This window comes from Epinephelus lanceolatus, chromosome 14 (assembly GCF_041903045.1).
Source record: "Epinephelus lanceolatus isolate andai-2023 chromosome 14, ASM4190304v1, whole genome shotgun sequence".
NCBI lineage: Eukaryota > Metazoa > Chordata > Actinopteri > Perciformes > Serranidae > Epinephelus > Epinephelus lanceolatus.
Window position 1 is genome coordinate 17,931,869 of NC_135747.1, and position 23,933 is coordinate 17,955,801.

At 40.1% G+C, this 23,933-nt stretch overlaps 1 protein-coding gene across 1 annotated transcript; it reads left to right on the forward strand.

The window, feature by feature from the left end:
- Positions 1–683: 683 nt before the first annotated feature.
- Positions 684–21,443, forward strand: ccdc138 (coiled-coil domain containing 138). The gene is made up of 15 exons (XM_033617008.2): positions 684–818; positions 1,358–1,397; positions 2,360–2,474; positions 2,557–2,657; positions 2,916–3,079; positions 3,395–3,532; positions 4,371–4,490; positions 5,176–5,253; positions 5,449–5,568; positions 6,242–6,394; positions 6,550–6,666; positions 9,497–9,710; positions 14,000–14,173; positions 17,991–18,129; positions 20,825–21,443. Exons 1-15 carry the CDS (start codon positions 735–737, stop codon positions 20,949–20,951), a joined length of 1,884 nt encoding a protein of 627 aa, XP_033472899.2. The 5' UTR covers positions 684–734; the 3' UTR covers positions 20,952–21,443.
- The last annotated feature ends 2,490 nt before the right edge of the window (positions 21,444–23,933 follow it).

The window sequence follows — 23,933 nt, forward strand, 5'->3', positions numbered from 1 at the left end:
TCATGTTGGAGCCAAATTATTTGGGGTATACTGATTAAAATTTACTTAAGTCAAAGGGCTTTGTTGGCATTACCATAAGAAAACACCATATGGATATGGACATGATCTTACAGTAGGTCATTCAGAATATTGTTGAGATAATGGAAACAAAATACAAACAGTACAAAATGTAGACTATATCACATTTCAATTTAAAAAATGAAGAAAGTAATACCTACGAACGAATACCTATATTTAAAGCCTGCCAAGTACTAAATAGCACATATTGCAGTCATTTTTGTTTTGTTCCAATCTACATCATATTCAATCAACCTATTATGTGCATTAAAGACTATTAAAATAGGTTTAGGATCCTTTGTAAAGTTTTATTTGTAACCAACTATGCGGTGCTGTCCTCCCCCGCTGGAGGGCGCTACCTCACGGGGAAGAAAAGGCTTCATCTCCACATGATCATTCATCCGCCAAATTTGGATTGTGTTGTGTTTCCAGTTTTCTCAGCCAACAAGCGTTAAGTCAATTTACGTAGTTAGGTAGAGCGATACCGGAAGTGTAGTAATTGAGATTCCAAAATAATGTACGTCAAATAGCAAACAACCCTATCCACCTTCATAAAAATGCGTTTAAGTTTGAAAATCTTAACCGGAAGTTGACTTTATTTTGTGGCTCTTGACGCTCGTGGTAGGTACAGAAGCAGAGCGAAGCCTACAGTTGTTGATAGTGTCGCTATAGTAGATATGGACCCGCAGTTTAAAGACAAAGACGACGTGGCCCATACAGTCGAGAGGCTCAAGCAGAAATATTTACAGAGGACGAAACAGGTTTGAGTTTAACGACAACTTGAAGTATTGTCACACACTCACTCAGCTTGTTTGATAACTTCATGGTAACGGTGCTATCCTTTTGAAGCAGTTCGAGTTAGCTAGCATGTCCAGTCTTCTGTCAGTGGTCCAGTTGTGTAAATGCAACCCTTGTTTAACGTACACTTTACTACCTAACGTCGAGTAACGACTTTTGTATCGCTACTAACGTTAAATGAAAAACTCTATTAAACCTAAAGGATATGTGTTGTAACCTCACTTTACAAAGTGTCAGTTCTACCTTCTTAAAGAAACACTTCGTGAACGTTAGCTAAATTAACTAACTTGTCATTGATAATGAATACTCGCCTAATTATATAATGAGCCATAACAAACCTTTACAAGTTAAATGTGTGCGCTACCAGCTATGGTTTTGACAGAAGAGTCATCATTACCTGACAGATAATTGAACATAGTTGTGACGTCCTCATGCAGAACATGATAGAAATGTTAAGTCGCTGCTTCTTTGCCCTAAAACATGTCTATGTCCTGATTCCTAGTTACCACCGTCAGAAGACATTGCCTCAGGTACCAGTGATGGTAAGTGCACTTCACACAGGGCCTCCATTATGCTCAGATAACCAGGGGTTCCTGGCTGGGATTTAGCAAGTCTCTAACATTATACACACTTATTTAATTAACTGATTTAGAAATACAGAAGTGATGAGATGTGAGGTGAGGTGAGGTGTGAAAAGTAACTACTGATTATGGGTGCACCCTCTTCCTTACATTCCTCTATGGTGTAATGCAAGTTAAAACTGTGCACAGACACAGACAGGGTTTGGTCTAATCAAGGGATCAGCAACATTTATCGAAAGAGCCATTTTTAGCTGAAAAAGCTTTCAAATAATCTGCCTAGACCCACAAAACATATTTGAGCCTTATACTGAAGGTAAAAGTAAGTCTAAATTCCGCCCATCAACATTACTAAAAGGTCTAAATGAGCATTTATGAATATGTTTACCACAAGATGGCTACTCTGCAGTTGGCTGTTTATGATTGTTTGGTACTTTAACTTTGCAGAGTCAGCAGTTGAAACAAACAAATATGTCCACTCACTGTTGAAGTCTCTATTGTCCTCCAAGACTTTGTTTTAAATCTGGAATCCATAGCTAGTTTAGCTTGGGAGATTCAAGGCAAGACATTGCTTTTGAGGTTTGGCAAAATTTAAAGGAAAAAGTGATAGCTTTATGACACACATTTAGTTGATGAAATGTAAAAACATTTTTTCTTCTGTGTATAGGCTACACATTTTTACAATTGAGAATGTAAGAATCAACAGTGAAAAATGAAAGTTGAAATGTTAAAATAGCAGTATACAACTGTTTTGCCAAAGCCACAAGGAACCACTTGAGAGGGGCGAAAGAGCAGCATGTGGCTCCAGAGCCACAGGGTGCATCCCCTGGTCTAACACTACATGTGGGCTAATTGATGATCCTTGACATGAAAAAAATGACTTACCTTGACCTAACATGCCACATGTCTTTATGTTCAATGTTTAGGGGCAGTACATAGGCTCATTTTGGCCAACAGATCCAAACAGCCGAGAAAAGAGTTGAAAGGCTACAACAAAGCTTTACATGAGCTCTTCAAAGCAGTGTCCAACCATCCTGACCAGTAAGTCCCATGAGATTACTATTCTACTTCTTCATGTTTAAGTGTTATGCCTTAATCAAGATGTGTTGCTGTCTTTTCTCAGGTTTGGCTGTGATCGTGGTCTGCATGGCAGTAATGAGGACCTGAGTGGGGACTCTACAGCTGCAGCACTTCAGGATTCCCAGGTGCTGTTAACAGAAACAGGTGCGTGCATGTGTCAGAGCAAGACACCAATCACCAGTGTTTGTGCTATCTGAGTTGAAGAACTGACCAGCTTTATAGCAAACTCAAATCATAAAATAGATAATAGTGAGGAGTCTTTGCATTTCACCTGAGTTCTTGCAACCAATTTCCGTAGTTTCCTGTCATTGCTAAAATTTTTGACCTTTCCTAACAGATTTTGTTATAGGTAGATCATGAGCTAGTCTTGGGCTTACCTCTATTGTACCTGTCTTTATCTAGATGTGACCTTGCCTTCCTGTCTGGATGGTAGCCCTGGGTCCCAGGAAACTGAGACAGATGGGGAGTTGCGGAGAGCTCACCAACTCCCTGACTCCTGCCGTTCCTCCTCCTTAGTACTAGCAAAGGTGTACCAGGAGATGATGACCATCTACGAACAACTAAAAGTGAGAAAGCAGAACAATTGTAATGACAGTTTACCAGTAAATCCAGATGGGAAAAATATAAAACAGAGAAAGTGATTAGGTGTCAGTTTCTTTGTTTGTTTTTACTTACAGATGTGTGTATAGCATGACGCACCAATTGAAAAGCAGAGAATGTGATACAAGGGTGCCTTTGTATTTGTGTTGGCATTTTCCTATGCTTGTATTTTGTGATTGTGAAGATCAGTTTTGAGTTTCACAGTGAAAGATTAGTTTGGATTAGAGATGGAATATTGCATTGTAAAGTCTGGTAAGATTAATGTTTATGTGTGTATACAGGCAGAGCGACAAAGCCAGCAGCAGTGGGAGAGGGAGCTGCAGGAACGAGAGAGGAGGCTGAAGCAGCAGGAGGAGGCTGTTGGGAGGCTGGCCGGGCTGGAGGAGATGCTACACACTCGCATACTAGCTGTAGAGGAGGTCAGATATACACTGAGTGCTTTTCATTATGTTAACTTGTACTTTCCTGCACCCTTCCTCCTCCTGTGATCCAGACATTGTTCCCCCTCCACCACCACGGAAGATTTTCCATCCCTTAAATGCATCTCAAGGAGAAAGCAGGCTTGTGGAGTAGCTTAGAGTGAGAAAACACAGGTGTATCCTTCACTGAAGTCTTTTTTTCAAGTTCACTGTGGCACTGTAACTGAATTGACCAAGGACTCTTTATGTGGCACCTTTAGCCGCTCTGTCCTCACATCTCTTTTTCACATCCTTGCTGGAAGGAGCTGAGACGTGGGGGAGGGAGGTGAGGCAATACCTTAGCATAATGAAAAGCACTTAGTGACTCCATCCAGTCACTTTAAACACAAGGGATGTATTGTATTGTGTATTTCTGTATCACACCCCATTTCTTCTCCTTCCACCATACCACTTGTCTCCTTTCAGGAAGTAACTGTGGTCTGCCGTCCTTTATCATAACCTTTCAAATCATACCTTTCCTCCAAACATAATGTAAATCTTAATTTTAAGTGTAGGATAATAGGTGTAAACTAATGTATGTGCATATGCTCTAGTGTTTAGACACTTAAAGGTAGTTTAACTGAACCCCAGCCATGTTTTAAGGAAATACACTGTCATAAAATATAATAATTTGGCCTGATCCCATGAGTTGTATCCCATGATGCTTTCCAAATCAAATAATCAGACTAGCCAAACAGTGGACTGACTATTATAGAACTATGATAGCAAACTTGAGTCAGTATAGTGTATCATTAAAGTGTTATAAAGCATTGATGATGTGCACTGTATGTGTCATCAGAAACACCAGGAGGAGGTGAGCCAGCTGCAGGATCTTGTTCAAGAGAAAAGCAAGGAGAACAGGAGGCTCAAGTCCAGCTTTGACACCATCAAGGAGCTGAATGACAACATGAAGAAACAGGTTAGAAGTGACCACATTCAAACCATGATTGTCTGTCTGCATTTTGTTGGTATTTTCAAGGTTTGATCAAGTCCTTCAACATTCTGAAGATATATAAACTCAAGGGCTGAAATGTTGTTGTATTCATTTCATCAGATTGAAAGCTTAGTATGATTTACAAGTCTTTATTGTGTCATTGTGTTTAAATGTACAGGATTTATGATCTGTAGGGCTGAACACTAAGTGCTTTATGTTTTACTCTGAGAGTAATATCCAACATGGAGTCTACAGACACCAATCCTGTTATCAGCTCAGTGTGCCAAGAACCAGCCTTTGTTTGACTGGAATATTCTTTCTTTAAAAATAAAGTGACCAAAAATGATTAAACCTTTACTTCATTATGGGTGGAGGAGTAACGGACTCATACCAAACAGTTAGTGCCTTGGACCACAGGAGGGCGCTATGACATAACCCACCTGGATGTTGAATAATACAACAGTGATGTAAAATCATTCAATCTGCATTGTTTTCATGGTATTAGTGTCTGTTGGGTGTTTTGTAGCTTTTGAATGAAGCCCTCCTGGCTTCAAAAATGTTTTTTAAAATGGGCTGATTTATATGCAAGGAATGAGACAACTGAGGGAATGTTTCTTCTAGACAGCTGTCTTGCATAGCAGATTGACATTCATGTTTTTTAAATCAACAGCTGAATGAGGTCAGTGAACAGAATAAAAAGTTGGAGAGCCAATCCAAGAGGGTGCAGGCTCGACTTGAGAACCTACAGGTAAGAGCACAGATGGTCATTGCTTCATGTTTTATAACTAGTGTCAAGGCAGTTTGCTGTTCAAAGCACTTCAAGTTCTAACATTCAGTTTGACAGTCTTTAGTGTATCATGACGATCTGAACTCTTTTTTTAATGTCTTTTCCCTCTATTGTGTCTATAATATTTGATTATTAATATTATTTGTCTTTTTACAGAGGAAATATGAGCTCAGCGTAGCATCAAGAGGCCTTCAAAAAGTGAGTCTAAAGAGCACAGAGTGTGTAAAACCATCCAAAATGGAGAAAACTTCTGCCTCAGGAAAACCCAGCAACAAGGTAGTTCAACAACTGTGTGAGTGTGTGAATGTGTGTGTGTGGGACAGCTGAATATCCTGCCAATCAGTAGGATTTGTTCTAATTAAGGCGGCGTCATTTTATTTCTTGTCAGTGTTTATCGAGAAAACATTATGCATATCATTAAGCATGGTTAGACACATTCTCATTTACACACATCCAAGCTGAAACAGTACCCCGATCCTCCACAAACCACACTCAGCTGAAATGATAAATCGTAGTTTGTGATTTTGTAATCATCACTGTTGTTGATGAAGATGAATTATCAATTAAGCTCTGAGCTCAGTGGATACGGCTGCATTTGCCATTTAGAAGATAATATTTTTCCTGCTTTATTTGGAGAATGTTGACTGAACCAAACCTTCATTTCATTACCATATTTTTTCCCTAGATTGATTAACACCTTTAGGCTCCCCAGTGAAATCACAGTCTTGATGTTATATTCACACTTTTAAGAATGTACCTTTATGTCCCATGGCTGAACTTCAAAAAGTTACACAGTCATAACTTCTAGTCACGTTTCTTTAGATCGTGTCTCCTTAGGCACTCACTGTGGGACATATGCAGGACATAATATAGAATCTAGAGCAAGATGTGTATCTGATAGATGATAACAGTAATTTAACCCTTTATATTTTCACCCTCCTTCCTTCAGGGCAGCTCCAGTCCCTCCCCACCAAAGCTCCTGGCCCTTCTACTGGACTGGGTGCTCGATGGCCAGATGTTCTCATCAGTAGCAGGAAACAAAGGGAGGAGTGTCGGCCAGTGTCTGCCGCCAGAGGTCGTACTCAACGAGAGATGCCTTAAGGTGGCACATTCACTCTAGCTTCACTGTAGTCTTTGAATTTTTTCACAAGTATTTTTTATGCTTATTTTGCTTTCCTGGTCACAAGAGCATTATATAAAGACTCATTAACAATTTTGTATTGCAATCAAAGTCATAAGTTATTTTTTGTACTTTAGGTGCTGCCGTTAATAGCAGATCAGCTTCATCACACTCCTTCGTCAGAACCTGACCTCCTCCTCAACGTTCTTCGCCTCATCCATTGGGCTTTGAGACACATGGACAGCAATACACAGGTAAACTGGGCTGTAGCAGCAAAAGCACTAAAGAACATACAGTACGACTACAATAGCAATAAAAGGCAGGGCTCTAACTTCCACTGTCCCGGGGATGGAAATGATCAGGGACAATAAAAAATATATTTTGGGAAATTCGAGGGACAGAAGGTAGACTTAGCCTTAAAAAAAAAAAACAACAACTGTGATTAAACTATTACAGTAATCATTGAGGAAGTTTGCAATGAAGAATTGCAAATGAGTACACAATTCAAGAGTATGAACCACAACAGTGACATCTGAAAGCAGTGTAGCTGTCGCAAATTTCAGGCAGTAAGAATGGCTCCCGAAGCAGTGGTTGGACGTTACACTTTTTGGTATCACCAGCGGCCTAACTAGCAAAATGTACTGTGAAAGAGACGGAAACAATCCCCAACCATGCACTTTGTCGCTCTTGAGCATACACATACACACATGCTCACTCATAACACAAGGTTTACAAGTATGAAGTTTAAAAAAAAAACCAGTTGATTTATGATTTAAAGGTGCATACACAGTATGGCGGTGCAGTGGTTAGTGTTGTCACCTCACAGCAAGAGGGTTCCCGATTTGAACCCCGGGGTGGGGGAGCCCCTCTGTGTGGAGTTTGCATGTTCTCCCCGTGTCAGTGTGGGTTTTCTCAAGGTACTCCAGCTTCCTCCCACAGTCCAAAGACATGCAGGTTAATTGGTGACTCTAAATTGTTCGTAGGTGAGAATGTGAGTGTAAATGGTTGTCTGTCTCTATGTGTCAGCCCTGTGATAGTCTGGTGACCTGTCCAGGGTGTACCCCACCTCTCGCCCAGAATGTGATATAAATAAGTCAATGACTATGTATATCTAACAAATGTTATTATAAAATATGAGGTAATTTGTAATCATTTCTATGATGTTTTATTGATGCCTTGCATCACTTTTAATTATGGAAAGAATTTCATAGTAAAGAAACAGTCATTTTATAATCGGAACAGTTGCAAAGCTTTAATTGCCAATGGTTTAAATTGTATTTTGGGGCAGTGGTGAAAAAAGTCTAGATATAGCCCTGGGACATGTGGGTATGTGAGTTATTAGCCTCATTGTTTTGAGGTTTTACAGATTTTTCAAAGAGCAGTAACATTCAGGAAAAGTTATTGTTAGCTTGACAGACATTTATTTTGTTTTGACTTTATGCTAAAAGGTCACTTGTCAGCCACATGATGTCACTTGACCTGCTGTTTTGTCTGTGGTCACTTTGGCAAACTCGCGGCAAAGCTCATCACTATTCTGATTCAGCCAGCCAAAATGCTGAAAAGAGATATAGTGAAGACAGTGACAGAAGAGTAGCTAGATAATAAGCACTACCTGAACACAGAAACAGGGAGATATGCTGCTTTTTTAATGTTATTTTTCAGTCGAAATTTGAAAAAAAGAGTCAGAAGCCTTTTTATGGCTGCCTTTTAAAATGTGATCAGCTGTTGTCCGAAAACTTCTGATCCCACACATGGCTGCCAGAGGGAGCTTCAATCAAAAAGAAAGCCAATTTGTTCCTGAAAAAAAGATAGTCTTTTGGATATCCACTCCTTACAGCAGCATCCACCTTCTTTTGTAACGGATTATTTGAGCTGTCAAAAAGCAGCAACACAGAGGAGTAAGCTTACATTCACACAGTGCTGTTAATGCTGTGGCCTGCACCTTCCTCGGTTATTAGTGTTTGGCCTTGCAAGAGATGAGTGTTATTCCTCAGAAAGCTGCTGGGTCACTTTGACAACATCATTGCAGCAGAAACCAGAAACACGACACAGAGTTTTCCCTCAAGGCATACTGTAGCTACACATCAGAGAGGTACACATCCACTTCAAGCAGGGGATATCCACTTTATCGCTACATCTCCCCTCACAGCACGACGGGCTTTAATGTTTGGAGGTCCTGTCGAGTTCCATCTTGTGTTCAGATGAGAAGCGTGGTTATCTGAAGTCCCCTGCCTGTCTCTGTGTGTTGAACAGAGTCTAGACATTAGAAAAAGGCTGTCCCTGTCTCTGCAGCTTTGATAAGGGCCCTGAGCCCCTCGAGAGCCCCACATGACAAATACTGTGTATCAGCTGTTTCTGGTTGAAGGGGTAACGGATGATAGGACGGTTTTGATCCACTGTCCAACCCCACTGTGTAGGCTTATCTCATTTTAAAGGCCACCTTTAGCTGACTCATTCTCCAGCCCTCCCAGTCCTGACTGTGAGCTTCCAGCTTTGACTCCCTGCCCCCCACTTCTCAACCCACAATCTCAGACTTCCAAGCTTTAGTCCTCCTCTCCAGTCTTGCTGCAGGGAGCTCCCCCCTCCAAATGATTGTTTGTCAGGCCATGTCATATCTGCTCAATGACATGCTTGATGTCCAACTGGAATCACATGCTCCTTTATTGCTGCAATATGTGTTCACTTGTAAGACAACAACCAACCACTGTTGGGCCATAATAAATAAATGAAAGAAGGGAGATAAAGGTCCGTATGGAGCTGATGGAGACTTGAGGGAGAGGCAGACGTAGGTAGAGAGAAAGGGATGTAATGACTTTGAAAACTGCAAGCTCCTCGCTGCTTTGGAAATACATAAATCTTGGATTGTAGAAGTTTACTGATTTATTGGCTCCTTTAGTTATTTGGGGGAGTCGAAGAAGATGCCTGCCGGCTCCCTGTTAGGCTGAGCTTGTATTTTCTACTCTGGCGTTTGATGAAGATCGTTGTAGGCATATCATTCCTATTTTATATAACAAAAGTAACTGAGTGCAGGCACAGTCCTATATTCTGTGCAGTGACCATGTGTGTTTGTGTGTGTCTGCACAGCATGTAGCACTATCTGCTACTCTGCGGCGGATAGGAGAGGAAGTATCAAAGCCTCAAGGCCAGTTAATGGTGCTGCAGTCTGAAGATCCAGACCTGCCCAAGTCTGGCAGTGGGGCTGGTGGTGGACCCTGCAGGAGCTGGCCTCTTTACCGCAGCCCCTGTCCTCACACACGCATCCTCTCTGCCCTCATCATCCTCCGCACTGTCACACAAGGTAATAATATGGGACACACATTTACACTCTATTATATTTGAATAAAGCACGGAAAGTACATTACAGACATAAAGTAGACTAGTAGGGTTAGAATGATGAATTAGGTAGGGCTGTGATTATTTTTATTATTGATAAATGTGTTGATGATTTATATGATTAATCAATAAGAGTGTTGGGTCTGTAAAATTTCAATTTCCCAGATGCGAAGGTGACATCCTTAAATTGCTTGTTTGTCCGAACAACAGTCCAAAACCCAAAGATGAAATATGGAATTGAGAAACAGGAACCAGCAGATGATTTTTGCTTTTCACATAAACTGTTTATCAGCGATCAAAATGGAAAGCTGTTAACCTTTGTTGATTCCACACTGGTACATTATTGATATATTTGTTCTATTCATTTATTACACCTCCCTGTTATTTACTATATTTTCAAAGTGAATTTCACCACCATGAGAGCTGCAAAGATGAGATCTGAATTTCCCAAGGTGGCCTGTTCTGTCTCCCATGTGGAGAAACTAGTGTTGCACGGTATACCGGTACTAAAATAGTACCGCAGTACTAGAGTATTCCAAACGGTACTATACTGCATTTGGAAAATACCAGTACTTTGAAATTGATTCAATTCATTAATTTAGTTAATTTATTTTACTCATTTATGCACACAAACGCCTTTCTTGTTCCTATTGGCGCACAGATTGCACAAGTGGTGTGTATGACAACACGTGTATCAACATCCGCAGCTGGCGCACGTGAAAAAAGGCAAGAGAAAATCTGAATCACAAAGGGAGACAACACGAGACAACACAAACTTGGTGAAACATTTGAGTTACCAAACCGTGACGTCCGTACCGAGGTACTTACCGAACCATGATTTTTTTGGTACCGTTACACCCCTACTATTTATTGTTCTAAAGGTTTGTATCCAAAAGGACTTTTCCTTAGGAAAAGTACCGAAGAGTATCGAAAAGTATCGAAATTCATATTGGTATTGGTACCGAAACAAAGATTTTGGTATCGTGACAACACTAGGAGAAACTACAGAACTCATTTAATTTGCCTACCGCTGGCACCACAGACTTAATGTAAGTGAGAAAAGACTTAATGTAAGTGAGAAATAAGACAGCAGACATTAAAGCTACAGTTTACAACTTTTACGAAAATTAACTGTTTGTCATATTTGCTGAAACTGTCACTATTTCCTCACAGTAGCACATGAGACAGAGTCTGTGAAAAATGTACTGTGCCTGAAGCAGAAGAACCAAGAGAGCCCAGGGGACTCTAACGCAACTGTCAGTATGTCAGTCACGAACCGCTCATGATCTGTGGTCAAACTAGCCGGTGCTGATCAAATATGAATCAAGATTCTGACACTGCATTGCCTATTTCGCACCTGAGATATTTTCAGAAGCATATTTTAGTGTACTGTTTAGCTGTAATATGAGAAAATTTGCTGTGGCTAGTGGGCAGAGCTTGGCTTTCACTTTACTGTTTTCAACGTAGCGGCCGGGCCACAAACTTTCTCATTTGACAGCCAAACAGTTCACTTAAATATGTTTCTGAAAATATCTGAGGTCTTAAATAGGCAGTAGTAGAATCTTGATTCATGTTTGATCAGCGCCGCCAATTTTGACAGTTTTACAGCAGTTCACAAGCAGTGATTGACATGATTGACAGCTTTGTGAGAAACTTAGATTTCTGCAAATGGTATTAGAAGCGCTACGAGGAGGCAGAGGTACATTATTTTTTTCTTATGTACTACTATGTAAGTGTAGTGACAGTTTCAGTTTCGATCTTACATATGCAATTGCGTGTAAATAAATTCAAAAGACCATTTCCCACTCCCACACTAAGCCAAGTAAGGAAAAAGATAACGGAAAGTTATTGTGGATAATGATGAAACTTGGAGTGGAAAGTTCTTTTTATGATTCATGTTTTATTTAGATTACACTTAACGCATGTTCTGTAATAATAATCTGATTAATCTTAGAGCAGAATTTGAAAAAGTTAAGGTACTCACTGTAGTTAGAAGAAAATCTGGATGCTACATCTGCTGTAACTCATCACTTCTCACTGTGCCAGCACCTGACCTGTGTGGGTGTGATTTCACAGAAACAGCCGGATGTTAAACGTGTAACTGAGTGTGGGTTTCTCACACACGCTTGGCACGCTGTCTTTACTTCTTCCTTCACACTTCAATTAAATTTCCACATCACTGCTAATACAAGTTTCAATTTGAGTGCAAAACCGAGGTGACCAAATCTCAGATGTACTTTATGGCACCGTTCTGTTTGTTTATTCCATCTATTACAGTTGATGAAACACTGCTGGCCAGGGAAGATTTGACCATTGTTAATCGGATCAGCTTATCACGGCATACACAGGTTTTCTAGCCACATTAGTGCCTTGTCACATGGGATGGTACTGTCAGTCAGTCCACCACTGTAGCCCAGACTGAAATATTTCAGCAGCTATTGAATGGATTGCCATTCAATTTTTTACATGCATGCATACATGGTCCCCAGGATTATAGCTAATGACTTTCGTGATCACCTGACATTTCTTTTAGTGCCAACAAGAGGTTGGCACTAAAAACTTTGATTTGATTTTCAGTGTACAGTCTTGACTACTTTTGGAAGGCTCAATAAGAGTTTTGGTTCAGATGTTGAAATCTCCAGAGGAATTTATCCAAATGACTTTGGTGGTACTTGAGTTTTTATTTATCGCCACCAGCAAATTGACATTTTTGGTTATAAGTGAAATATCACCATAAAATTTGAATAGATGTCTGTGAATCTGTGGCAGACATTCATATTCTCCAGATGGTGAATTGTAGTAACCTGGGTGATCCACTGACGTTTCATCGGGTTAAATCTCTCCAATGATTTGGCTCATAATCAGCTATCTGCACACTCCCATCTGTCTCAAATAATCTCCGGACAACTGCTTATGTCTGTTCTACAGTTTACAGTTACAGTTACAGTTTGGTTTTCTTAAAAAAGAACATTAGCCTAATTGCCCCACTGGGGACAAATAAAGTTACTGATTGACAGAGCCGCTAGCGTGGCTTTAGGCTGTTAGTCTTAATGTGATACAAATATTTGAAAAGGCACAGAAACTTTTAGCTACATCCAAATTTTGCTCCCTATCCTTCCACGCTATAAATCCTCGGGCACTCAGCTGGTGCAGCGTACACATCCTGACATATTTCATGATACTCTCCTCTGAACTGACCTTCCATCTGCTCGTAGTGCTCGAGGGCTCCATCAGTATGTCTCTATTTAGACTCTTTTCTGTCAATCTGCACACCAGGCTGTCTTTCCCTCCTCCTCCTCTGGATTGACGTGAAACCAGATTGAGTATAATGGAGAGGTTTCTTCCCCCCTGCATATTTGCTGGGATCTTACACATAATAGGTACCATTCTGAGACTCAGCTAACTAAACTCAGCCCAGAATAAAAACAAAAGCTTTTATCCCACATCAGGTTGCATAAATCCAGCACTTTCGGACATTTGAAAAGCATTTTCGCAGAACTTCAGATATTCTCAGAACTATTTGAGGCAGTCACAAATCATATGTTTGAATTTGTCAGGGAAAAAGGGTTCTGGACTACAAAAGTGACTGGAGAAGAATGGCAGACATAAAGGCCAAAGTAGAGTACAGTGGTGGAGGATGAGAAAGAAAGGAAAGCTTGGGTAGTGAGGATAAGATGGGGAAAGGGTAGATGGAAGACAAGAGATGAGATTAAAGCTGCAATGATTAGTTCAATAATAGATTAGTCAATCGAAAGATAATTAATCCACAACTGTTCTGATAATCAATTATTTATCTATCAAGTTTTTTCAAACATTTAGTGGATTTGGGTACTTGACAATTTGAATTCTCCTTTTTTGGGGGGGTCAGATATTATAGTAAATTGAATTTTTGGGGTTTTTGGACCAGTGGTCAGACAAAACAAGACATTTGACGATACAACCGTGTGCTCTACAATACTCTCTAATGGGCGTTTTATAACAGTGTTTTATGTTTCATAGACCCAGCAATTAATTGATAAGATGACAAAGAAATCGACAGATTAATCGATAATGAAAGTAAATGTTAGCTACAGCCCTAGATTTTTCTCGAGTTGTTTATAATACAAATTACAAAATTATAGCTTGTATTCTTAACCAAGCATTTTTGACTTAGCTCATTCATGGACTGTTTCAAGACTGAAATGACAAACACTCAATTTAAAACCCAACTGAAGTATCTCTGTATATGTACGCCTCTCTCTGTCCTGTCTGCAGCTGACATGCTGGCCCAGTCTCTGGACAGTCTCCACACCGAGCTGATGTCTGAGGAGAGCCGAGGCCTTTTCATCCACTCTGGAGGAGTGTGCGTGCTGCTGTGGATGCTTCGGGCTGGACGTGGAGGTCTGCGCACACCTGTAGACATCCTGATGCAGCTAACTGAACAGTCTCGTAAGTAAATGTGCTAGATGACGATAGTGTAGAACCTATCATCAACCAAGGGTGATGGGCTTTCTTATTTAATTCCTTCCACAAATTCCACACCAGGCCAAACAGTCTTTACATGGAGAAACCATATAATGTGCATCTATTTAGTATTTAACTTCAGTTTTAATATTCAGCAAAATGTGTGTTTTTAGTGTATTTTTGATAATGACACAGTCTGCCAGCTTGTTTTCATTGTAATCTGATACTTTTTTGTCATATAAATGAGGTGTGAAATTGCAGAAAAATGTTTCCTGGAAGGATAATTATGTGTGTGTTAAAAGGAGACAGAAATGTCCATGTTTTGGTATACAACAAATATAGCTCCCCTGTAGTTTACTTATCAGACTCTCAGTGTGGACCCAAGTATGCTGATAAAGACACATTTATCTTGGAGGACGTTGTAGAAAGCAAAGTTGTCTGAAGAAACGACAAGAAAGAGATGCAACACAGTTTTTCCCCCTTGCTAGAGAGGGTTCAGGGACGAGCATGATCAGCTGTGGCTGTCAAAGAAACAGCACTGCAAACTTAATGACATATTTCTGTCATCACCACTGCCACACTCCGTACAGTTTTATTAACACTGTTGTCACCCTGTTTTGGTAATTGTTGAAATATTAGTAATGATGACTTTGAGTGAGATGACTAACGCTAAATTAAGGAGAACATGCTATCACACATTTTTAAAGTGTTACAGAAAAGTTGAAGGAATATTTTTTTACTTTACTACAACGAGGGAGTCCAACTGCAGCGAAGGTATGACACAGAACATTACAAACAGCACTTTATTTGAATTAGGAACTCCACTATGGCAACACTACTGTAGCAGCTAGTTAGCATTTTGGTACATTTAGAGCGTCAGTGAATGTTAGAAGGGTTGCAATCTTGTCCAGCAAATGAAGTTATTGCTTATTTATAATGTATGTAGAGTAAAATTTCTAGCCTGCCCAGCATCTAACTGGTGACCACGAGAATCACTTTTAAAATTCACTTTGCCTGAGAAATACCCTGTGCTTGACATGGCCTCAAAAGCTCTTCTAGCCCAGATTTATAGACTGTCTTTACTATCACTATTTACTTTGATTTATACCAGCTCCTCCTGCAGTATCCGTACATATCGTCCTCACATAAAAACCACATGTGAAAAGTAACAGTTTGTCTGAGCTCATATCAATCATAAGCACTGGTCAGGCAAAAGATTTAGAAGTTGTTATAAAACCGTGGACCTCCACCACCTCCTGGATCTTTTATGGAAAGACAAAAGACTTGACAGAGATGCATGAGGAGGAGAGAACAGCTGCAGTGTGTTTTCATGGAGGGGCCAGTTCGGGTTATGAGCCGTATCATTTAAGATTTTTGTATGCTACAGTAATACGCAGCGGAGCCATATGCTGGAGGTGACTGGGGCTGGAGCTCTGTGTGTGGGTAAACATACAGTTGTGTGTTTCAGTGGGACTGTAAGTCCAGCTAATTATTGTGTTTTACAAGCATTAATGAGGAGAGACAGGACAGGGCTGAGGAAGGGAGAGAAAGGTTTGCACCGTAAGTTTGCCAATAAAGCCAAAAAGGTCACAAAACAGACATACACACACAACCTTGCACATACAGGAAGTTTGTTGCCATACTGTGACAACTTGACTACTTGTTTTAAGCTCAGTCACGTACGCATCTTGTTAATAGCACATTTATGGGTTGCAAAATGTAGTTGGCCACCCAAATACACAAACACATGCGGTGACATTGTTTTACCAGCTTTGACATCTGGTAAACAGTGGGTACACTTGCTGCAAAACTGCTTCATGCAGTATATTTATCTTCCATGGCCACATATGAACCTACTTGGTGTGTGTGTTTGTGTTCTTCCCATGCTCGCCATAGTAGAGAGGTGTTTGTTGTTATATGTTTTCATAGTGCTGCAGCTAAAAACGCCCTCCCTGACCTGGTTACACTACTTTAGACAATAACTTTTCACCCCTGTTTTTTGCTATTTGATGTGTCCCGCCATAAGGAAAGTGTCTTTATGTGTAAGCGTGGGTCTGTATTCCCATAACCACATATGTGTAGAATGTAGCACACATTAAAGGGATAATGGCCAGGGCTGGAAATAAGCACCAGCCACGAGGCAAATGTTGGTAAAATATGCAAGTGGCTGCTAGATTTGCTTCGCTAGCCAGCTAAAAAAAACAATGGTATTCTATTGAGTGGTTGGTAGATTTTGAGATCCACTGACCACAGTGGCAGGTGGACAAAATAGTTGATGTCCAACCCTGATAACGACCCATCAGCAGACCAGGCAGTGTGGGCAGAAGTGCTGTGAACTTTTGTTAATCCTCTGGTCTTGGTAACAACAACATTATGGTAGGTAGGAATTTTCAAATGATTCGCGTTCAGGTTTGGAAGGTTTTGAAAAATGGATCAGTTAGCAATGGTCAGAAAATCAGTAATTGTTGAAGTTAAGATTTTGTTTGAGAATTTTTTAATTGATTAAGTTTAATATCCTAGAGAGAAACTGGTTTGCAGTGAGGTCATGATCTTTTGCGTCATCTCTTTAGTTCTTAAATTGACAGAAAATTACCCAACAATTTGATGATCTTTAAACTAAGTGAAAAAAAAAAATTCTGGTTTCACCCTCTAATTTGACGATATGCTGTTTTCCTCTGTTTTATGTCAACGTAAATATCCTCAAGTTTTGTACTGCTGGTCGGACAAAACAGGCAAATTCAAAACTTATCTCTTGGCAATCTCACCATATGATAAGCACTGTTTTTGGCTTTCTATGATCTAAGTGGTCAATAAATGAATCAAAGAAGGACAGATTAATCTTAACAAAATAAACATTAATTGCAGCCTTACACCTTTTACTACCTCACACAATATGTTCAGCTACAGGCAGATACTTTAGAGGCCAACCATATTGTCCAGCCCCCATCAGCAGACATTACACTGAATATTCACTAGTTGGGAAGTTTTAGTGTGAAAGATGTAAAATGAGCAAGAAAAATGCATCATAGTTCATGGTCATGTCAGCACCATGTATAATATATAGTAGTTTTATAACCTTGAGGTGAGGTGATGCTGTTGCTGGAAAAAGACTGACCAAACTACCCTCTCCTGCTTAATCCTTCTTGTATTATCTTGTATTCCACCTGTCTTGTCCTTTCTTATCTGACACTGATCCTGTTCTTTCCCGTCCAATCCTCTGCTGTGATTTGATGCCAGCAGAACCTCTGCACCAGCCAGAAAAGTCTCTCTGTGACTCAGATTGTATTCCCTCACCCTTGTGCATGGTTGAAGACGGTGGAGAGTTAGTTTTGAAAGGAGCAGGAATGTGACTTTAGCAGAAACAAATGCTTGTTTGCTAGGAATTGACTAATTTTAGGACGACATGAGGTCCACATTTGCTTTTATTAATTCAAAGTATGCGCAGCTTCCATCTGTGTGGTTTGTTGCTGTTGTACTTCCTCTGTTTCATCTCCCTGCGTGTGTGAGAGGTTAGGGTTTGATAAAGGGAAGGTCAGAGTTAACAGTGACAATGTGGAAGCTCTTCCAAATACACTCATTAGAGTCTCTCAGACCAGCATCTGTGTCCCTGTCAGTTTGATTGTCAAAGTGTTTTCATGGTTTGTTTGTGCGGCCATGATTTAATTTCTATGCAAATCTGAAGTTAATAATTTTCATCCTCTCAGAAGTTCTAACATTGAATAAAAATGTGTTGTTCATTAGAGAAATTGTTTTGATAGTATCCTTCTTTTTCTTTGCTCTGCTTGTGTCTGTGTGCTTGTAGGCTACTTAAATCCCTTCCTGGAGGCGTGTAGCTGCGAGGAGTTTTTCCAAACAGTCTCCCAGCTTCTTAAAAACCCTCGTCTTGAGCTGCCGTCGCTGGAGAAGCTCTCCATCCTTCTACAGAAGCTCTCCACAATCAGGTAGACACACTTATATCCATACTGGTAATATCATACACTGAACAAGGATTAACTTGTCTCTGATCATGAGTAGTAAATACCTGCAGGCTCAGACATATGCAACTATATGCACTCTTATCATTTCTTTTATGTGTCTGCACAGACTGATCTTTATCTGACAAATACTCAACCTGGGTCCAGATGTGAACTCAGTAATAAACTTCAAACGATATGTATTCCTTTTACCAAGGATATGTATTGCCATTTGGACTATTACAGTGGTTCCCAACCTTTATGGCTTGTGACTCCGAAAAACTAGGAAGAGAAACAAATAAACAAAGATCAGAGGAAATCTGAAATCATAAAAGCTACTTTGGGTAGCATGACTTTTTTTTTCTTATATCCTACACTGTTGATCATCATGTGGCCCCTCAGATCGATCTTGTTGCCCCTTGGGATTGTCCCAACTCCTAGCTTGGAGAACCACAGGATTGTTAAGTCAATTGTAGCCACAGTTTGGGTTGCAGATCATCTTAAAGGAGCTGTATGCGACATTCTGAGCATATCTATGTTTTAAACAGGCACTGTGTAGGAATTTCTCCCATCTAGTGTTGAGATCGTGAATTGCATTCAAACGGATAGCACACTCTAGCGCCTCACTGTTTCAAACGCGTATTGCAACAACGGTAGCTGCTGTGTACCAAAAAGCTATGATAACATTGATGAAACCATGTCATCCGATACATCATGGAGTATTCATTCAGGCTCCTACACAGACACACGCGACGCGCGTTGACAAACCCCCTCCTCACCATGCTGGCTGTGTTTACAATGTAGGACTGTTGGGGCGGGTGTAAATCGAAACAAACCAATCACGTCTTGTCTTTTGACAACTGACAAGTGGCTCAACCTCACACACCTCATCCCTCTCCTCGCAACACTGCGTCACTAACAGCGGCTAACAGCTGTTAGCGGCGCTGGTCGTTAACAGCTGTTAGCCGCTGTTAGCTGTGATTCTCCCTCAGCAGCTCTCTCCACCTGGGAAAGGCTACCCCGATGTTGACCCTTATTTATTGAAATCGCCGGTCACGTTGCCTTTTTGCCTTTTTCAAATGTACCGACACTTGTGACTAGCCTGCTTGCTGCTGCTTTTTGTCACTCTACCTGCAGGCGGAAACCGGAAACCGACAAGTGAAAATGCGAAAGGCGATTCCGTATTTCTCAAGTATGTCCCTGTACGTACCTGTATTTTCAAGATGGCACACGTACATGATGAGACACAATGTATATGTAAATGAGAATTTCGGAGCTTACGGACATACTTAGATAAGCTGATGGAGGTAAATACACATGTGCAAGGACACACTTTGGACTTCAACATTTGTTTGTCTCAAAGAACAACTGAAATTGTTACACATAGTGTCTTTAAAGTGTTGGGTGGGATAGCCTCCACACGGTTCTCAACCGGCAGCTAGCAGCTAACCGTGCTAACTCAATAAACAGTGCTAACAACAGCCACAGTGCTGACAGAGCTCACATTGTTAGCCTGGGGGTAAACTGAAGGGTGGGTGCAAAGCTTCTGTGAAGACGCTGAAGGTTTGGACGGCTTCCTCAGCAGTAATCTCATTATTAGCATAGTGCAGAGTGGCGGTGATTAGCTAGCCAGTGGGATACACATACATGCACTCGCCACGACACCACCTACACACACACACACAAAAGTGCTTTAACTTCATTCACTGCTCAGGACTCAGTTACTTCAGTGTATCTTCACATAGCAAATAGTTGTTTGTTGTTAAGTCAATACTCTGAATGTCATATACAGCTCATTTAAAAGGATATTATGCAGGATTTTCCCCCCAAGAAACAACATATAGACTTAAATCTCTCTCAGTCATCCCTTATTACCTGCTAGAAGTTTGTGGTGGTGTATTTATCTGCAGAGACTCTGCCCTCTGCCTGTATTTTACTATTTTCTTCTTATTTTGCTAAGGAAGATCCTGATCACAATGCACAGGTGAGGTTAGGACTTTATTAAGACTTAGCAACCAGGTGCCTGAAAGTAAGCAGCAAACATCCAAGAAGAAGCAAAGATAATCACGGACACAGCAGTCAAAAAAAATTGCACATACAGCAAGGCATACCAAGCTCATTTCAAAACTTTGGTGATACTGTTTACAGGCAGTAACCAACACTATCATGGTATGTATGGTATACCTATGAGGCCTAAATAAAGTTATTTCTTGACTGTGGCAGTCTTGTATTAGTTGATTGGTCAGTCAGCCTCTTTGGTCCAGACTTTAATGTCTCAACAACTATGTGATGGATCGGCACAGAATTCTGTACACATATGTTTCCCAGACAATAAATTCTGGTAACTTTTGGTGATCTCTGATTTTTCATCCAGGGCCTCCACATCTGGAGAAGTTTAGTTGTGTGTATTTCCTAGACTCAACAGGTCGAGTGCGTGTTTACAAAACTAGTCAACTGGTCACTGATTGTTTTTTAAATACATCAGAATTTTATTTGTCAGGTCCAACTTTTCGACTTCCTTTTTGGTCTGCTCAGTCAAGTAGTGTAAACCTGGCTAAAAATGACCAGTTATACGGCTATGGTACGCTGGTGTAGTGCTGGACTGTGACTGAGTCATGTGACTTTGTTTCTTTGAATGTCTGTGGACTGATGACTTGCTGTTTATTTCTTTGATTTTGTCCAGGAAGAACCGTCGTCTGTTTGAACTGTCCTCCCTCCACCTTCAAATACAAGAACTTTATCACAAAGCCAACCGCACGCACACCTTCCTCTGCCTTAACCTCAGGTCCATCCTCCACAACCTCAAATAACACACACTCTCACGTGTTTCACTTCCTCATACTCGATTAAAGGCCTCTTTAAAAATTCCGACTTTCCCTTTACAATAAAGATGACTTGCCTTATGTTTTAGTACTTCAGAACATTGCTTTGTCTTTCATGTGTGCTCAAACTGTAATAACCATGTTTCGTACTTCAAGGCTCCATGTGGCTCTACCTCAAAATAACATATGCAGATGCACATTCTTTATTTATTTATACAGCAATGTGTTTTTGAATTTCTTTTATCTGTCAGAAGTGTTTTTTTTTTTTTTTTAGTGTTGTGTATGTTTTGCACTTTGCGACCCATCTGTTTTTATGTTTCACAATGCTAATCTGATGTCTTGTCTTCTGTTCTTTCTGCGATGAAAACGAGTGTCATGCTTGCCAGTGACCTTAATGGGTGTCTGATGTGCGTGAAGGAAGAGAGGCTGTGACTGTGAAGCTTTTAATGACAATAAACAAAAAGAACTGAAGGACATTAAGATTGGACTGCATATGAAATACTGAGATCCATATGTTTTGCATAAACTCGTCTTATTTGTTTGTTGCAGAGCATGGGTGGGTTGATGGGAGTAATGGTCTCAGTATGGGACACACTGGTAGTGTTGGTTGATGGAGGAGATTGGACGGACTGGAACGATTACAGCTGATATTTAAAATGTACCGGGGAGTGCTGGTCTGAAGTTGAAAGTTGTGCATCCAGTTTTTTAAGACTCTCGCAGCCTCCGAAGTCCTGAATTAACTGCATGTTAGTGTGAAACGATGTTCTGATCAGGGTTAAAGAAGTCAACAAAGAGAATTGGATGAAAGATTTGCGAGATATTATGACCGTGGATTACATATTTGTCGTAGAATGTAGAATACAGTATACTTCTCTACGAGGCCCATAAATCGAATTGATGAGTCTACACATGATTTGGACAAATTTACGGATAACAGGATGAGCCCCTTGAGAGGCATCATCTGTGAATATTCACAAGCAAAAGCAACTTGATTTCAAATAAGAAAGGACATCTTTCGAGACTGACGGAACAAGAAGACAAAGCTGTCTGTGTTTTGTTTTACTGTGTACACAGCATTCCCTACACCATGCTCCCCGTTCATGGAATGTCGGTTATGGGAACTTCCTTGACAGTATTCTTCCATTCGGAACACCCTGCAATGTCACCAATGCAATCACTTCCTCCATGTATTATCCTAGTAACATAGACATCTCACATACTTCTTGCTTCTACCATGAAAATTTTAAAACACTGAAATAAAATATTGTAATATATGTTGAAACAAAAATGGATACCTTATTTTATTGAAATGTATGTAACTTGTGACTAAATGTGATTTGATTAGTTTTCAAGATTTACAAAAGAGTTTACATGTCTGTAAGTATTGTAATAGATGTTTTAAGTTACCTGAAAACAACAACGCTCAGATAATCTATTCATTAAATACTCTAAATACTCTCCCTAGATATCTCTAGGGAGACATGCTGTTGTTCCTCGTATGACTACTTGCAAGCTAAACTTGCCTTGGTTTGGCTCCACAGGCACAATGACAGATGGGTAATCCTACTTGTCAATTTCTGGCAAACAGATAAACCCGTGTTTAGTTCTTCCTCCACAGTTAACTTTGAAGTGGGCATTTTTGCTCCCTATGTATGGTTTTGGAATCTTACTTAACATGGCTGAACACCCTGTGCATTCCATTTTTGCAGGGAGTTGCTAGGTGAATCAAACGCACCTCCAGATTAAAGTTTGTAACATTTAACTCAGGGTTCACATAGGTATGTGTTCATCCTAACTTTATCCAGGGTTCCCATGGTCATGAAAATCCTGGAAAACAGAATGTTTTGGAAAAGTTATGAATATACATTGTTTCAGTTTGTTATTTTAAACATGCTCATAAAAAATCCAAAATATGTCTGATTACTCAATATGTTCTTTGTAATGTTCCTAAATTAATATGTTAGTAGGTTGAAATCTTGCGTATGCAGCTTGTTGGCAGCAGGAATGTCAAATGAGCAAGCTAAGTTACTTCTCCACAAATGTCTGGGGAGTGCGGGTTTGATAATGTCTGGCTTTCAAACAAAAAATATAATACATGGCTTAAGAGAGGTGGCTCATCGCTGTGCTGAATGGAGGCTCTGCATCAAAATTTTCCATGTCGATAACATTTGGGAATTGGCTCTGGTCAGCCATGCTAATGGAAAAAGCATTAAGACAACCAAAAGGCTGCTCAACAGAGTGCAATTCTGCACAAATTTCACGCCTGCTGTAGCCAGGCCAAATAACATGACCACATTGTGTCAACTGTTCGTGTAAACACAAAGGCATTTCATTATATTTAATGCTACAATGCCCCCTGGGCAAAGCACACTGCAATAAGAGCCTGACTATTGCGCCCTATAATCGTTATGTAGGCCTATCTATTTTAAACTAAATAAAGTCATGTAAATGGGGTGAAATATAACAGAAACGTTATGTAATAGATTTGAAAATTCATTAGTGGAAATGTGAAGGAAACCTGTACACTTAGACTTCATTATTATGCTTGATTTAGGGCTGCAATCAACTATCATGATCAGTTCATCTGCCAATTATGTTTTTGATTAGTTAGTGTAGTACAGTAGATTCAGCACTAAATCAGATCAATGAAAATGTTTTTGTTTTTTTCACTTGAGCCATCAGTGTGACGGTCAACCTGGAGGCTTTAAACCACCCACTCGGGAAAACATTTGAGAACAAATGTGTTTGAAATGAAATGTTCTGCCAAAATAAATGAGACCTGCTTTAGATATTTGAGTTGAACCAATTCCTGGAGTGTCTGCAGACACTTGTAAACTGCATCTGCACCAAGCCATAACTGTTAGAGTAGTTCCATTGTTGGCGAAGGAGAATGTGGCGATATTGGATTTGAATTTAAAAGAAAAAATAGTGCATAGTCAAACAACACCAGTTTTGAAAATAAGACGAATT